This window comes from Thunnus albacares, chromosome 19, assembly GCF_914725855.1.
Source record: "Thunnus albacares chromosome 19, fThuAlb1.1, whole genome shotgun sequence".
NCBI classification, from domain to species: domain Eukaryota; kingdom Metazoa; phylum Chordata; class Actinopteri; order Scombriformes; family Scombridae; genus Thunnus; species Thunnus albacares.
The window spans coordinates 24,659,529-24,678,013 of record NC_058124.1 but is presented as its reverse complement, the minus strand read 5'-3'; the positions used below and the strand labels follow the sequence as shown (position 1 = coordinate 24,678,013).

Here is an 18,485-nt window from a genome sequence, read left to right as displayed (position 1 = left end):
TGTACAACGAGGTTCTTGCACAGTTTGCTCTGCTACTAAATGAGTTTACAGACTAGTTATCTGAAATGACTGATGGAAAATCTGCAACTATTTTTTAAAATTTAGATTTAGTTGTTTTTCAAGTAAAAATGCTAAACTTTTGTTGGTTAATGCTTTTCAATTGTAAACATTTCTTGCTTTTCTCCAGCTGTTGTCATTGTAAATTGAATAATTTACATATAAAATACACACATGGCAAAATGATTATGAATGAGTATATTGTAGAAAAGAAAAATAAATAAAATAAAGGACACAGGACAAAAAAGACATTTACTGTAAAGTGTGCAGTTCATAAGAGCAGTTAAAGAGACCTGAGAGAACTTTTTTTGAACTTTTTTTGGAGAGTTTTCTCCTGTCAAGCAGGATTAAAACAGGCATGACTTTTTCATCAGATGCTGGTTTCCAGTAGCCTTGCATCTAAATTATTTGTGTGATGCTCTTCCTTCCTCAAAAATATTTGATTAATTTATGTGATTTCCCTCGTCTGGAAACATAACTCACATCTCCATCTTTATTGTTCCTGTCTCCTCCTCTCCTCTCCTCCGCAGGCCTTTAATGTGATAAACGGAGGTTCTCATGCTGGAAACAAACTGGCCATGCAGGAGTTCATGGTTCTTCCTGTTGGTGCCGAGTCTTTCAAGTAAGAAATCAATATAAACACAATCCAGTCTGGGAAACGTGATCCTTTTGATAAGCATTCATCAGGTTATTTTTGACAAAAATACCCTGATGAAGGTTATTTACTAGGGATGTGCACAGGGCCCGGTATTTGTATTTATATCTGTATTTGTTGAGGCAGCGAAATTATTTGTATTTGTATTCGAATAAAAGTGGAAAGAGGCTTAAAAATCCTGTTTTTGTTTTGATTACAAAATTAAAGATGAAAATTAAAGTGATGTCCAAATTAAGAGTAGTATAGTTGGCCCGTTGTTTTCCTTGGTTCCCTGAAGTCAACTACATTTGAATTTTCAGTAAACTACTCTACACTATAATAAGAGTGTTCAAGCATTGGTTTTGGAGTTTGGCATTGGTCAGTTGCTGAGTTTCATGAGTTTCATTCTCTTTTAAACACAATGTCTGTCTTACTTATTTCCTTACCTTTCTATCTTCCTTTATTTATCCCTCATCTTTTGTTTCTCTTTCGCTCATTCTCTCCTCCTGATGTTGTTCCCTCCTGACTTGTCTTCTCACCCTCTGATCTTCCCTCCTCTCTGTCTCTCAGGGAGGCGTTGAGGATAGGATCGGAGCTGTACCACACACTGAAGGGGGTGATCCAGGAGAAATACGGCCAGGACGCCACCAATGTGGGAGACGAGGGAGGTTTTGCTCCCAACATCCTGGAGAACAGCGAGGGTGAGGAAGAGGAAGAGGAGGGAGAATTGTTTTTTTTATTTTAATTAAATAACGTTTCATAAATAATGAAAATAGTAAAACACAGCTGCTATTTTTCTTGACTTAGTTTTTGGGAATTATAAACATTTATATTCTCTTGTTTTCTGATGTCATCTGGCAATCTGAGATGAACCTGTTTATTAATTTAACTTCCTTAACCTCTTTTTTCTTGCACTCATCTTGCCCTTTGTTTTTACTCCATTCCTTCCCACATCCATCCTTTCTTCCTACGTTACATCCATGTCCTTCCTGTCTTCATCTTGCCTCCCTCGCTGCCCTCTTTTCCATTTCCTACCTCACATTTCTTCCTGTCTCTACTGTCTTCCCTCTCTCCAATGTTTCTCTCGTTCCTCAGCTCTGGATCTGCTGCAGACAGCCATAGAGAAGGCCGGCTTCACGGAAAAGGTGGTGGTCGGGATGGACGTGGCTGCCTCAGAGTTTTACCGCGATGGGAAATACGACCTGGACTTCAAATCCCCACCGGATCCAGAGCGACACATCAGTGCAGAGGAGCTGGCTGACATCTACCAGGGCTTCGTCAACAACTACCCAGGTGGACTATTTTTGTTGTTGGCTGATTGTCAGTCAGAGAGAATTGGAAAAATGGGGTTGTTTGGTTTGAATGAAAACCTTTTTAGGCCTCAGTAGCACATAGCTGAGAGACAAAAGATGATTAATCTTCTTTTAAAGTTAACTTTTTACCTCTCCTCCCTCGTTCCCAGTGGTGTCCATTGAGGACCCATTCGACCAGGACGACTGGGAGGCCTGGTCCCGTCTGACGGCCCAGGTGGGGATCCAGGTTGTTGGAGACGACCTGACGGTGACCAACCCCAAGAGGATAGAGAAGGCTGCTGAGGAGCGAGCCTGCAACTGCCTGCTGCTCAAAGTCAACCAGATCGGCTCCGTCACCGAGGCCATACAGGCGTACGTCTGCCTTATTTAAACATTTTTTAGATGCTAAATCTGACTACTATTGTTTGTTTATGTAGCCCATGGATGTATTATAAGAGCTGGATACCGGACTGAAAATGGCGCCCATTCAGTCCTATATGAATTGCTCGTCTGGCACATACGCCAAAAAAAGTTTCTAGCTACCGGGTTGGTTTCCGCGTTGTGCGGCCCACTGAAAATGCGCAGTAGTGTTTCCCCCGCTGGCCCCGCCTGCGAGCATCCGCTCAGCCCATAGACTTTACATTATGATGATGTCACAGATTTTTAAATCGCTTTTCTCGGCTCGAGGAAAGTTTTACAAACATAAAACCTCCATGAATCAAAAGTTCATGATAGAAAGAGTCATAATTGACGTTGTTTGCAATTCGAGGCGTCCTGTCAACAGTTTAACAGGTGTCTCTTTTACAATGGTGGTCTATGGGGAAAATGCTTTTTGGGCCACAGGGGGATTTTTTGCTGCAATACCATGATTGGCCACTGGGAAAAATTGGCTGCAAGGATGAGCGGTGGCGCTCTATCCAGCTCTTATTATACATCCATGATGTAGCCTCTGGAGCTGACAGAAGCTTCTGGGAGCTGGCCAGTCAGAATAGAGTGGGCTCAGTGGGAGGGGGCCTTAAAGAGACAAGAGCTAAAACCGCCCATTTCAGACATAAAGCTGCATAAAGGACCAGTATAAGATAAATGAGGAGTTTATCATGCAAATATATTTCTGTAAAGCCCCAGAATATAAATGTAGACCTGGAAATATGCATGATATATCCTCTTTAAAATGACAAATGTGCCTTATTAGGAGACAAAAAGGGGACTCCCCATTGTCAATCCAACATATCATGAACACAGCGAAAACAACATGGCCGCTCCAGGCAGTCTGGTTACCTTGGACTGGTCAGCAAGGTCGTCCATCTCGACTGAGATGACAGAGAGGCCTATAGGGAGATACAGAGAGTCACAGCTGCCCTGCTATCAGTCACACATGTGGAAACACACTCACAGAAGCAGCAGTCACCATGTTGTCAGTCACATCAGTCGTTATACCTGTCAGCCATGTTGACCTTGTGCCAGAGATGCGATGCAGCGAATAGACCTTTATAAAAAGATAAATGAAGGACATGAAGTGACAGGAGAGTTTTAGCATGAAGATTAGCTGTCAGTCAAATGTATCGATGCAGCCGACCGGGCCTGTTGTGTACATGTACCTTCACATTTGTTGATATCTTTGTGTAGAGAGTGTGTACTCCAGCGTTGAATGAGTGTGTCATCAGTCTTAGACTTAACAGAACGTCACTCAGGGTTATGAAGCTATCAATCATGACAGTGTAGCTGGATTATAACAGGAGAGGTGAGGGGGAGGGGGGCAAAAAAGATTAAATGATAGAAACGTCGCTGATGACAGTAAAGGTGATGTATTGCGTCCGTCACATGAAAAGCCTCCTGCGTTGTTAATGTGATATATTTTCTCTAATAGGAAACCCAACGGGGGCTCAGATTAGACCGGAGACATTAATGTACGTCTTAATTTTCACGCTGTTAGCAGATTAACGTGTCAGATGAGCTGGAGTTACAAATACATCACAATCAGATTAATTATCTTGTGCAATAACTGTACCGTAATAAGTGCAATAGATCTTTCACACACTGTTAGGATATAATACAAACTACATATATGTGTTTCTATAACCTTGAATTTCACTCAGAAACACAGTTTTGCACCTTGTGTGCTGCAGTTTTTAAAGAGGACGTATCATGCACGTTTCCAGGTCTATATTTATATTCTCTACTGGAATATCTTTGCATGATTTACAGTTAAAAAAAACCCTCCTTATTCATCTTACACTGGTCCTTTATGCAGCCCTTCAGTTCAGCTTCTTTACTGTTGTTTAATTGAAATGTTTTTTTAATTGTAACCTTTATTTTAATGGCATAATGACTATATTTTCAATATAACTGCTTCTTGTCAAAAGTGCCCAGAGGGTGAGATCCTTTTACATACATTACAGTGTTTACAAGTTACATGGCTTTATTGGCAACTGTAGGTGGTAAAACTGTAATTAAAGAGTAATTGGTCACATTCTGTGTAATAATAATGATGATAATTATAATAATAATCAGTCTGTATATCCTGCGTACATTTTGTTGTTTTTAATAATTTAAATTGATATTCTGCATTATTTTCATGTAGTAAGTTTCCAATATAATACAACAATAATCCAACCAGTTCATGACAGCCTTAACATTCGTTGCACGAAACAACTGGCTCCCAATTATAGGGAGGGAGCAATAATGTCTACTTGTGACCCTGTTCACTGGCATTTGGCCTTAACAGGCTATCTGGCTTAACTGAGGAAGCAAAAAACCCATGGTTACAAGAAAATGCCTTTAGACTTCCAGTAACTTTTCATTTCATTGGACTATGTTTAGCGGAAATTAACACAATTTAGACTTAAATCTCTCTCTCTTTCTGTCTCTCAGGTGTAAACTGGCTCAGGCGAACGGTTGGGGTGTGATGGTCAGCCATCGTTCGGGAGAGACAGAGGACACCTTCATCGCCGACCTGGTTGTGGGACTCTGCACTGGACAGGTGAACACACACACACACAGGTTTTACATAAGTTGTTGCTCAGAAGCACTTTCATCTACAAAATGTAGTATGAAATCCTGTGACACTAGTGTAACGGTTATACTAATTTAAGCGAACAAACTTTAGTGACATTTTCATAATTTAACATTTCACAGGTTTTAAAACCTTTCAGAGACATTTCTTCTGCTGGATGATGATTCTCTCTGTCTCTCTGTTGTAGATTAAGACTGGTGCCCCCTGCAGATCTGAGAGGCTGGCCAAGTACAACCAACTCATGAGGTCAGTGTGTTGCACACATAATCTTCCCTCTCTCTCTCTCTCTCTCTCTCTCTCTGGGTCAGTCCCAATACCCACACTTAAAGTCTTGAGCACTTAAAGGTGCACTTAATAACTCTGGTGATTTCTATATTTTTCTTATTGTCAACAAATCTCATATACAGAACCAAACCAACAATGAACTGATCTACTAACAAGTATTGTGTGTGTATCCAAAGCCTGATATATCTTATTCCTCTGTGCCGTAGACCTACATTGTTGTCCAGAAACTATTAAAAACACATCAGTGAGCCACATTATGAAGAATTTGATCACATTTTCAGTCTCAGGACAGTAGTTCTTTGTAAGGAAGAAGCATGTGCAGTTCAATTTACAGAGCTTCACTAGCTTGTTGTGCTACATATCACAATCTCTTAACTTTGTACAAAATTTCTCAAAGAACTTCAATACAAAGTATTTATGTGTATTTACACATCCAGCAGACACAGAACAACATTAGCATTTATCTGAATGAAAATGTAAGTCCAATATTCGCTCTCCTTTTAACTCTGGTTTGGTCTCCTCCAGCTCCTGAGTAATATTTCCGTCTTTTTAGCTGCTTTCTTCACCATCTAGTCACCCACTTTGTCTTTCCTGCTGAACAGGTAGTGTTCAGTAGGTTTATCAGAGCCTTTTTCACTAAAAACAGCTGCTGGAAACACTGCAGATGACGAGGCTAATGAGACTGAACCAAAACAGTAAAGTTGCAGCCTGTAAAACCAAAACAATGAGCTGAAAGATGCTAAAAAAGCTACGTAGTAGTCAGGGTCGAGGGATTTATCACTGTGAGTTTGTCACTGCAGCCTCTTTCACATTACAAGTAATTTGTTACCAATTTTTAAAATTGTTTTCACTTCCAGTGATGCAAAGAATTATTTTTCTGTTAAAACTCTATTTTTGACCAGTTTCAATAGCCAATCGTTGACCATTTTTAAAACCTATACTTACTTTATCTTTACAATCTCATTATATTATTCATATCACCTGCTCATCTGATTTCTTTTCATCATACAAGACTTATATATATATATATATATATATATATATATATGTCCAGGTTTCAAACTTTGTCTATTTAGACTCATTAAGACTTAATTTTGTATTTAGTTTTTACTTATATCTTACATATATGTTTTTTTCATTATTCAACATCTTTTATCTTCTTTTGGCTCCAAATCTGGCAGCGGCCTACCATAACACCTCTCCCCAGGTGTCCGGTCTGTCTTAGCGCTTAGCATCACAGGGCTAATTGACGTGACAGGTGACAGCAGCGCTGGTGTCACCCCATGTGTCCGAGCCACTCAGCAGTAGCAATAGGAGGAGGAGGAGGAGGAGGAAGAGGAGGAGGAGGAGGAGGTAGAGAGGGAGGCGGGATCGGCTCAGCAGCGTAATCCCATCGGACTGCTGAGGAGACGAGGTGGAGGGTGGAGAGACTTACAGGAGCATTAACCAGCGATAAACACTAATCAGTGCGCTCAAGCATGCACACGAATATGCACAGACACATGCACACACACCAGAAAAAGTTACTTACAATATATTGATTCTAATAACAAGTATCTGTGTTGTAGAGCTCCGTTGTCCCACACACACACCGTCCTGCTGCCAGAAATACTCACTAGAGCACCAAATGTGGATTCATCAGCTGCTGAAAATAGTCCCAACAAATGCACTATTTCCTTCAGTTTGAGAAATGCTTGTTTAAAACTACAGCACCCAGATGTTTTAGGAAATTACTGAACCTTTTTAAAAAATGAAACTACATTTTTATGAGTAGTTTTTAAAGATTTACATCTTCAGTAGGAGCAGATAGGCTTGGGGCTGAGAGATAGATCAACACATGTCGGTTGTTGACTTTCATGGGATTTGTTGACAGTAAGAAATATAATGAATGACATATGTAATTATAAAAATGTATCCTATAGTAGGGGTGTGCCCGAATACAAATACATTATTCGGCAAAGCACAAATAGTGGGTTTTTAAAAATTTTTTTTTTTATGAATATTTGTTTCATACAAATATTTCAAAAATTATTTGTTTTCAGGAAGAAAAATAAACCATGTCAAATACCAGAGTGCAGGTCAGTTACATCGCTATCTCAGTGTCTCTCCTCTGCTCCGCTGTGATGTCTATCAGTAGGTCTCAACGAGGGGAGTCACATCCACCTGCTACATGACGCACGTTTCCTAATTTGGACATCACTCCCAGAGTCGGGAGTGTTCCCCAGAGATAAAGCTACTGACACACGCTTCATGAACACTTATTGTAACACTTTAATTTTCTAAAATTAAAAGTGTAATAAAAACAAAAACAGGATTTTTAAGCCTCTTTCCACTTTTATTCGAATACAAATACAAATACAAATAATTTTGCTGCCTCAACAAATACAAATACAAATACTGGGCTCTCTGCACATCCCTATTCTATAGGTCCAAAGTGTTACTTTTAGTCATTTTATAAATACAGGCTCAGCTTTCTGTGGATACAGGACAGTTTGGTTTTAGCTTTTCAGTTTTCATTTGTCACTTTTTACAACAGAGACCATCTGACACCAAAATATTGAGGATGATAAACTCTATAAATGAACTCTAGAAATGTTTTCATGAAAAAATGTCTTCTCTGAATAATTTCTCTTTACCCTTTTCTTTCTCATTTTTCTCCTCTGTAGGATTGAAGAGGAGTTGGGCGACCAGGCTCGTTTTGCAGGCCATAACTTCAGGAACCCCAGCGCTCTGTGAAACTGACAGACAGACGAATGACTCACACACACACACACATTAACCTACAGACACGACAATAACACGGACCGAGCCATGTATAAAGAAAAAATATCACACTGATTCATGAAAAATACACGAGCAAAAGAGCTGAGCAAAAAAATAAAATAAAAAACCCACAAAAATAAATTATGCACTGGACTTATATATAGGTATGGAGATGATGCTGTATGCACACACACACACACACACACACACACATATATATATATATTACGCAGATGCAACACGCACTCAAGCACACGCAGGGGAAACAATGAAAATATAAAATCTATAAGCCAGACATGCACTGTTACTGTAGTTTTAAAGGAATAGTTCATGTACAGCCAGAGGACAGACCTGCAAAAATACAGATTATTGTTGTAAAAACAGAGAGATAAATAAGTAGAGATATAATAGAGTAAAACAGAGTGAAGCACGCAAACTGAAAGGGTGAAAAAAAAAACCCTCTAAAAGACACCAAAACAAGATGATGCATTCACAGAAACAAAACAGTTTCAGGGATCGAGAGAAAAAACAACAAAACTGCACAAACACTTACACACTCTGTTGCATCACACACTGACCTGGACACTGAAGAACCTGCACTCTGCCCACTTCTGTCCTCCGCCCTCCTTGTTTTTCGTCTCCTTTTTCTTCTTGTCAAGTCCCCTTTTCTCACTTTCGAACCCTCGTTTTCCTCCTGATGTGATTCTGATGACGGCAGATTATTTGTCCTTCCTGCTTGAAGTCCTCCTCTGTCCTAAAAAAAAAAAAACAAACACAAAAAAAAAAAGAATAAAAAATGAACCCTAAACCCCTCAAATGTTCCTTAAGTTTCTCCTGAGTGTCCATAGAATAGCTGTGTTGAAAAAGAAGAAAGGTAATTTAAAAAAATGAATAAATTAACAGAACGCTTGTCATTGAAAATAATGTGAAAATATGTGAAATAAAAAGATGGTAATTTACAATTTCAATCACAGTTAAAAGGTTTTTGTCTTTTTTTTTGTGCGTGTGTTCCTTGTTTAGATATTTTCCACACAACAACATGGATTAAATTAAAGGATAAGTCTGGTGATATTCTATATTTTTTATTATTGTCAACAAATCTCATGTGCAGAGCCAAACCAACAATGAACTGATCTACTTCAGAGTTCTTTCTGTTTTTTATGTCTGAACCCGACCCGAACCCAGTTAATGTACACTGAAGCGCTGTTATCCAGTCACATAATTATTGTTACCATGGTTACAGCTTGCCTGATTACACATGTGTGGGCAACGTCAAAAAGCATTGTTTTATATAGACAGATATAGGCAGATTGTTTTAACACACACACACACACACAAGTATTGTGTGTGTATCCAAAGCCTGTTATATCTTATTCCTCTGTGCTGCAGACCTCCGTTGTTGTCCAAAATCTATTAAAAACACGTCAATGAGCCACACCGCTGCACTGGGTGACATGTTGCTTCTTTATGAAGCCTTTGGGCACGTTAGTTTGTCACATTTTCAGTCTCTGGAGAGTAGTTCTTTGTAACGCAGACACCACTGAGCATGTGCAGGAACATTGTTCTGTTTTCAGAGCTTCATTAACTTGTTGTGCTACATATCACAACCTCTTCACTTTGTACTGAAGTTCTTTTAATTTACAATGTAGTAGACTGAAAACGAGATCGCTAACATGACTAAACTCTTCATAATGAAGGAACAAGTCAAGAGGAATAAGATATATCAGGCTTTGGATACACAAACAATACTTGTAAGTAGATGAAGTCATTGTTGGTTTGACTCTGCACATGAGATTTGTTGACAATAAGGAAAATATAGGAAAGTGGCAGCCTTATCCTTTAAGTTACTGTATTCTGACAAATTCAACATGCTAGTATTAGCATATTATGTGATTCTCACAGGCTGAAACTGTGATTATGACTATAGTTATGGGATGGCTCCTGTTGGTCGCTGCTGTTGCTGTAATCATAACCAAGACTGTGACACACTAGTTTTAATATTGGGTTTAATGGGTTTTTTTACATGCAGGGGTTGTGTGTGTTAGTGAAGGGCTGAAGCTATTTCTGAAGTCAGGTGTACGATAACACATCTGTCATATCTCATAGAAGCACCAGGTTCAACTCCTGTGTATCTGGCTAGGAGCAGTAAATTGTAGCCACAGTAGAGATACTGCAGTCGTCTGCTGCGTAGCATCATAGCAATAATCACAGCTGCAGTGTAGCCAGAACGATAATCACAACACCGCAACTTCAACCCACAGCCAGGCAGAGCAGCCAGCTGTGGTCACAGCAGCGTCTGTATGTTGTTGGAGCTCAGCCTTTCAAAACTGAGCTGAAGTGCCAGATCAGCTCCTCTTTTCTGTGTCTGCAGTGTTCCCCTAAACTCTCTGAAGGATTGGCCTAACGCTCTGACTGCTCCTGGATCAGGGGAAAGGCAAAAAGTATCGCACGGTAACACAGAAGTACTCCAGAAAAAGAGATCTAACCCCCGGGGACCCATTTCTCTTATGTGGTGCCAATATCATGCTACCATCATGCAGTTATATTTAATTAAGGCGACACAAAGAATTCATAAAACACACAAAAACATGTCTTTCCTTATTTGATTTATTCATTTGGTTCACATGTGATGAGCACAAACCATCCAGTGTTAAACATACAGCAGCCAAGTGTCCAATAACTAGATCAATCTTTGTTAATCCCCGACTTCTCAACACTGAATACCGGCACAAATATCTTTAATATACTCTCTATACAGTATGTAAGTACATCATATATTTAAGTACATCCTTTCTTGAGCGTTTATTGTCAAAGGGCCCTGAAGTAACAGTTAGGTGAGACAGACTGTTAGCGAACACATGAAACAACCTGAACTGACTGATTGTCTGCTGGAAATAATATCGGACATTTCAGCTCAAATTAACAGCAGATTACGACGAGAAACACGACCGACGTTTCCTATCATTCACATACTTGAGCAGCTCCACTTCCACCTGTTTCATAGAGAAACCGAAAGACCAAAAAAGCATCTGAAAAACAAACGTACACATCCATCTGCCCCACTAACTTCTCTTGTAAAACAGAACATTAAATCAGCTGAGAACATTGTGTATAATTTCCAATTTTCGAGATGTTTGAAGTATTTTTTTACGCCTTTTCAGTTTTGTGGTCAACACTCACATATTTAATACTGTAACCCGACACTCTTAGAAGCTGCCCTACTGGTAAAAAAAAAAAAAAAAAGAATTAGAAAGAGATTAAAAGGTGAAACATGACAAAGAACTAAATTCTCACAAAGTAAACACACGTCTGTCTGAGGATCAGTCAGCCCAGTTTGCCGACACATAGTGACACGTGACGAGATCTAAAGGTGTTGTTCATCGGTCGCGGCGGAGACGTCCGAGCGTCCGTTACGCGCGCGCGTTGATGATGTCGACGAATTCCGGTTTCAGAGAGGCTCCGCCCACCAGGAAGCCGTCCACGTCGCCCTGAGACGCCAGCTCTTTGCAGTTAGCTCCTGTCACTGAGCCTGGAGAGACACAGGCAGAAGGAGGGGTGATCACATGGAAAACGAAGCCTGAATTCAAAACAAACTCAATGCAGTCATAAAATATAAGTCTTTCAGATACTTTTAAATGAAACGTTGAAGGTTTTCAGTCATATGAACAGATGTTATAAGTGTTTTATCACAGATCTAAGACAGATTAATAATAGGAAAAAGTTTCATATGAGTTTCAATACACAGGAATATTTGGTTTCGACAATTATCAGCTATCATTCATTGTGTGGAACTATATTATAACCAAAAAAAGTAGCACAAATTGTCAAAAACCTGCCCAAAACCTTTTTTTCTCTCTGCCCAGTTACATAAAAATAGCCAGAAAGCTGCTCAATCTGGCATCACTGCTCATTGCCTTTTGGACACAGATGTCTGAAATTTAATTATTACTATCAAAAATGTAGAAGAAATAATAAGACTCTTGAACAAAACTAAAAGTATGCAGTCATATAAAGTAAAGCTATCAGTTATAATTATTTCAGCTAAAAAAAAAAGTTTTAATTGGTGATTTCTGTGATGTGAAGGGCTCTTAAACACTGTGATACAACCTTTAGCTTCAGCTGGTAGTTAAGAAAATGAAACTGTTGAATCTATATTATATAAACCTATTTCTTAAAGTCTGAACTTTTCTAACACAGGTGTACACAGGGACATATTAGCAACGACTCCACGTTCAGAGATAAAAAGGTTCAAAATCACTTCAGTTAAAAATCATCACTGACCTCCGTAGATGATGCGCACAGAGTCGGCTACGTCGTCTGACACGTTGGCTCTGAGCCACGCCCTCAGCTTCTCATGGACCTCCTGAGCCTGGACGCACACACACACACACGCACACACACAAATTAAAAATATGATACATGAAAAGTTAAGTTAAGTCATTTATAAGAATATTTTAGCTACTAAATGTGATGTTTGTTTGCTTAATCATTCTCAGCACCAATGAAAATCTGAGTCATCTTTAATTTACGGGTCTTTTAGCTTTACAGAGATGAGATGAAAGTTTTGTCTGATAAATTAAATGTAATCTTGATGCTGTTTGGCTACCTGGATGAACATACTGTAAATAAAGGGAAAATACGGTTATTTCACCTTGATGTATTTCCAATAAGTGTGACCTCTGTGGATCTACGGCAGCTTTGTTACAGAGATTCGGGGAAGTGAGGACTCGCTCAAAACAACGTATATCAGAGCAAGCTGTGCAACACAGCTGTTCAAATAAACATAATTTCTACATGAATCATTTCAAACACTTCTCTCTGAATCTGAATGAAAGCAAACATAGAAAGTAGCCGTCTGGAACAGACAAAGCTTCAGGAGGCTCCTCATTTCCCCCAAATCTCTGCAACAGAGCTGAAGGTGCAACGTCTGCATTATAGAGTCACATTTATGTGGAATACATCAGATAGAGATAAACCCTTACCTGTTCAGGTGTAGCCGTCTTGCCTGTGCCGATGGCCCACACAGGTTCATAAGCCAGCACCACTTTCCCCCAGTCCTTCACATTCTCTGCAACACAACCACATCCCTTCATTAAATGATAACACTGAACCTCTTTATAAACCACTAATGATCTACCAGGAAGTATTTCCTAATATTAAACATTAAGATACACGTGTTCAATTGAGGTAAAATACCCAAAATCACCAAGCGACTGAATATGAGCTCTAGTCTGAGTCCGTTTCCCTTCTAAAGGTTCCAGCAGGACAAAAGCTAATTAGGTTGTGTTACAATAACAGAAAATATCCATTCATTTAAATAAATCTAGAGCTGCACTGATCCATCACATCTGTTCTCCTTTAAAATAAAATAAAATAAAAAAAAACAGCATTAACGGAGAAACGAGACGATCGTGTCTCATGAAGTTTCTTTGACGGCAGAAAGCACTGACCTATTTGCATTTTAAATCAGGATTTGTAGCCTACTTTATATGCAGAAGTGGGTTAAATGAGGCCAAGATGAAACCAGAGGAAAGATCATTAATAAAATTCGGAAACTCTCTGTGATTTCAGACAGACGGCTGAGAGGACACAGAAGCAAGAGGAAGGCAGTGTTTCATATTTATGAGAACAATATAAGCAGATACAAGAAGAACTGGAAACGAAAATTAGAATATTAATTTGAAAAAATGTAGAAGTTTGTTTACAACTAATTAAAAATAAATAATAATAATAAAGAAAGAAGAAAAAGGGAAGAAAAGGAGATAAAATATATAAATAAAAGGGTAAAAATGTTCTTGTTGTATTTCCTGCATTTACCTGCGATGACCTGCGTCTGAGCGTAGACGACTTCTTCTGTGGTGCCCGCCTCGCGCTCGTCGAGCTTCTCCCCGATGCAGGCGATCACCCCGAGATCGCTCTCCAGAGCATGAGCCACCTGAGATTCAACACCAGAGTCACAACTTCACCCGCAGCTGCACACCTGAGCTTTGACAACACGCTGGCGGATTTTAATTTACCGGCCAAGAAAAATTAACACTTAAAAGATACAAAAAAAAAAGTTTAAATCCGTCACTTTTATGTTATATTAATGTTCCTCAGCAACGTGTTGAAGCACAGAATTATTCTGTATTTTTTGAGTAAATATGTGTTTCTTACATGCTCCTTTTTTTGTTCAGGAGAAAAACAAAGTCATGATTTCTACATGAAGACGGTAACTATGACAGATGTACATACAGTATGTGTTTGGTACATAATATTTGAAGTGCAACATCTGAAGCCTTTATAGAGAGCAGAAGTGAAACAGGAACTTTCAGGTTTTGTGTCAAAAGTAAAAAAACCTCATTCAAAAAATCCCACTGACATTTGTAGTAAATTAAATAACTACAGAAGCTTTGGAGCAGAGTCTTTCTCAACAGTATGTCGTGTTATGGAAACAACATTTCCCATCGTGGGTTAAAGGTTACGGGGCGAGTTGAGGTTAGTTCAGACATGTTTGTAATAACAACAGGACAGAGAGGACTGAGCGGTGGAGACGTTTGTAGAAAACAGAGAGTGTTTTTTTTTGTATTCTACAAAATAACTGCTGTAGTAGATGATGAATTGTCTTAGAATATGGAAAGTCAACTCCAGAAGGACACATGACAGAAATGCTGGATGAGATATCACATTGAGTGACTGGTGGTAGCTGGTGGAACCTGGACGTGATGTCACATGACTTCGGCTCCCTACGGACAAATTTATGATTGTATGCAGAGCTGAACAAGCTGCCGGTGCCGTGGTGGCATCAAGGATGTCACTGTTTAGTCTTTTACCAAGAAATATGTCTAGAAGATCCTGCAGAAGCTGATATGTGTTAAAATATAGTCAACAAAGACATCTTTTCATCTGCAAATAACCAAAACCAGGTCTGTGACGCGTCTTTGCTGTTATTCATCTTTAATTTATCTCTTTAAAATCATGGATTGCAAGTTTTGTCGATTCATCAGTCCAAAGCGTCGGTCTCACCTTCTGGCCAATCAGCTCGTCGCTTTCTCCGAACACATGGCGGCGCTCGGAGTGTCCCAGGATCACCCAGTCGACCCCGCAGTCCTTAATCATGGCCGGGCTGGAGGGAGAGGTGAGACAGGAAAAGCTTCAAAGCACTTAAAATGACAAAAAGGTTATTTAAATATTCATCAGCCTGCCAGTGTAATTATTCAGAAGTATTATAAATGATTAATGTGAGTGTATTCAGTCAGTGGGGGGGGGGGGGGTACCTGATCTCCCCTGTGAATGCTCCCTTGGCCACCTTGTAACAGTTCTGGGCCGCGACACCGATCTTTGGATCCAGACGGGACCGAGCGAAGTCCAGGTAGATGGAGGGAGCGCCGCACACCACCTCTGGAAATGAGCCAGAAACAAATGTTCATTGTGACTTTAATTTCATCTCTCTGTGAATCATCTGAGCCTGAAAGTCTTTCTTCTATGTCTGTTTGCACTTTCTGTCCTTTCCTCGTCAGCTCATCCAATCCTGAAGGCTGCCATTTTCAATATTTTTCTTATTGTCAGCAGATCTCATGTGCAAAGTCGAACCAACAATGAACTGATGAAACTCTTTTTAACAGTATTTGGACAACAACAGCACAGAGGAATAAGATATATCAGACTTCAGATACACACACAATACTTGTTAGTGGATCAAGTTTGGCTCTGGACGTGAGATTTGTTGACAAAAAATATAGAAAATCACAACCTGATCATTTAAGGATCCATACATGTTACTATGGCGATCCAAACCTCAAAATTCTAATAAATGCATTTTGTAACTGGATTAATTAAGGGCTGCAATTAGTTATTATTTTCATTATCAGTTAATCTGCTAAATATTTTCTCAATTAATTGATTTATTGTTTTGTCTTTAAAATCTCAGTAAATACTGAAAAATGACTTGTATTATTTCCCACAGCTGATGGTGATGCCTTCAAATGTCTTTGTTTTTTCTGAACGAACAGTTCAAAATCCAAAGATGTTCAGTTTACCATCACGTTAACAAAGAAAAGCTTCAAATTCTCACATTTGTGAAACTGGAACCAGACAATATTTGGCATTTCTGCTTAAAAAAAATGACAAAAATGATTATTTAATATTGTATTGATGTAGCTCTACCTAAATTAAACTCATTTATGCAATGCATCATAGACATTGTATGCAACTATTGACAGCTTTAGTCATCATGAAAAATCAAAAATGCAACACATACAGTACTTATTTGAAGCTAATAGGTCACTGTTAGCTGCAGATAATAAGTGGTACAAAAAAGTGACTTTTGACCCTGAACTGAAAGAGTTAATTGAACTGAATTTAATGGGGTTACATTTATTTCCAGAGGAGTTCAGTCAGTAATAGTAGTTGCAGTGTGGCTGAACAGCTGGTTTAGGTTACTGTGATCCAAACTGTTTCTGTCTGTTTTCATTTTAACTGTTAAAAAAAGTTAAATAAATAAAAGTTAAATAATAATAATAATCTGTTGTTGTCACTTTGGTTTTCTACTAGGGCTGCAACTAACAGTTATTTTCATTATTGATTAATCAGTTGATTATTTTTTTAATCAAATAAAGTGGATATCGGTGTTTTTAGTAAAAAATCCACAGTGTGTCCACACAGTCGTCTCCTCAGAAGTCTGAGTTAAGGCTGATTTATGATTTATTCCTTTCATGTTGCACACCTGGAGAATTTTGTTATGTCGACACTCTCATATCATAAACTCATATTTTGTCACGCAATGTGATTGGGCAGTGATACTAATGTTGCCATGGAGATTACAGTTTTCACTGAACTTCTTACTGAATTATTGATATTTTGGTTTGTAACTTTAGAAAACTTGGGATTATATAACGTAGCTAAACAGACTGGCTGGAGGATAGTGTCTGGTTACCATGGAGACGACTAAAACCTTGAAGCATAAATTGAAAACGTTGCGTGACTCTTTAATTTCTGTTGAGTAACACTTCTATCTACCATAAATCAGCTTTTAGTCATATCAAGTGGATATCTGACACATTTACAGTCTTTTTAGCATCAAATTCCCTCTTTGTGTTTCCCTGTTGAGCTGTGGTGGAAGTATAGTAACAAAAAGAGAGACTTTGGCGCTAAAAAGACTGTAACATTGAAAGATATCTACTTGATTTGACTCATTTGGATGCTGAAGCTTCATATTAGCCTCAGATAAACTTTTAAATACATTTTTGCACAGAAGGAGGACTGTGGATTTTGTCCCCCATCATTATGAAGGGATCTTCTAATGGTCAGTATGAACAGGAGGAATGATTACAGCAAGAAAAACATGTTTCACTGTTCATTTGGGCTCCTGACTGATGTTTTAAGATAAACTAGGAAAATATTGAACCCATGCTTGAAAGACATTTGAAACATGACAAGGGTCCCAAACTAGACACAGCTGTATTGTAGAAAAAATGATGAAATAAATATGGTGGAATAAAAATATGAAGTGACAGAAAATAGAAATATTCTCGAGTGCAAATACCTCTGGCTGCAACTAACCATTATTTTCATTATTGATTAATCTGTCGATTATTTTCTAGATTAACTGATTAGTTGTTTGGTCTATAAAATGTCAGAAAATGGTGCAAAATGTTGATTTCTATTTCCAAAAGCCCAAGATGAGGTCTTCAAATGTCTTTTGTCCCAACCAACAGTCCACAACCCAAAGATACTCAGTTTAATGGACTAAATAAAAAGAGAATGTGGGCATCTTTAAAAAAAAAGTGGAAAAAAAGACTCAAAATGATTACTATCGAAATAATTGGCGATAAATTTTCTCTCAGTCAACTAATCAGTTAATCAACCGATCATTGCAGCTGTACAAATACATCAAAACTGTGTAAAATGTACTTGTTTACTCTTCACCACTGAGGATGAGGCAGAAACGTCAGAGGCCTTTATGCAACTCATCCAGATCACATGACTCCCAGTGTCACCGCGTCATCTGATCAGCAGCATCCCCCCCCCCCACCACCACCTCCACCTTCCCTCGTCTGATTCTCACTTTATCGATCACCTTTGTTAATCTGTGCACTCTAAACCCCCGCAGACTGCACCTGTCAGTAAGTCAGCAGGCTGTTTTAGTTACCGGTCTGGTCGTGCAGGCTGGCGGTGTTCAGGGTGGTGATCAGCTCCTCCAGACTCTCCTTGATCCCGTTCATCTTCCAGTTTCCTCCCACGAAGAACCTCCGCGACGCCATGTCCCGCTGATGGTGGCTGATTCCCGGTGAGGAGAAGTGATGGAGGTCCGGTGTAGCAGCTGCAGGATGGATCCGACCTTCTGCTGGTGCCTGAGGCTGTGTCCTTCAGGTGCTGTCGGAAATATCAGAACTCGAGACTGGTGAACAGCTTCCTTCTTCTTTTGGGTTTATTGGCAGCTTTGCGGCGCTTTATCGCCCCC

The 18,485-nt window shown here is 39.2% G+C and overlaps 2 protein-coding genes across 3 annotated transcripts in view; one reads left to right on the top strand and one right to left on the bottom strand.

Annotated features, from left to right (window-relative positions):
* Positions 1-8,985, top strand: part of LOC122970447 (gamma-enolase) — a 31,135-nt gene extending 22,150 nt beyond the window's left edge. For both annotated transcript variants that reach the window (XM_044336595.1, XM_044336596.1), the window contains exons 7-13: positions 588-679; positions 1,262-1,392; positions 1,787-1,984; positions 2,154-2,355; positions 4,855-4,963; positions 5,184-5,242; positions 7,948-8,985. In XM_044336595.1, coding sequence (XP_044192530.1) covers positions 588-679; positions 1,262-1,392; positions 1,787-1,984; positions 2,154-2,355; positions 4,855-4,963; positions 5,184-5,242; positions 7,948-8,017 — 861 coding nt within the window. In that variant the 3' untranslated portion in view covers positions 8,018-8,985. The remainder of the gene's footprint in view (positions 1-587; positions 680-1,261; positions 1,393-1,786; positions 1,985-2,153; positions 2,356-4,854; positions 4,964-5,183; positions 5,243-7,947) is intronic.
* A 1,648-nt stretch (positions 8,986-10,633) lies between these two features.
* Positions 10,634-18,444, bottom strand: tpi1a (triosephosphate isomerase 1a). Its single transcript, XM_044336466.1, has 7 exons — positions 18,174-18,444; positions 15,301-15,424; positions 15,050-15,149; positions 13,862-13,979; positions 13,027-13,112; positions 12,326-12,413; positions 10,634-11,573 (listed from the first exon to the last, which is right to left on the bottom strand). The coding sequence occupies exons 1-7, from the start codon at positions 18,283-18,285 to the stop codon at positions 11,455-11,457; spliced, it is 747 nt and encodes a 248-aa protein (XP_044192401.1). The 5' UTR covers positions 18,286-18,444; the 3' UTR covers positions 10,634-11,454.
* Between the last annotated feature and the right edge of the window lie 41 nt (positions 18,445-18,485).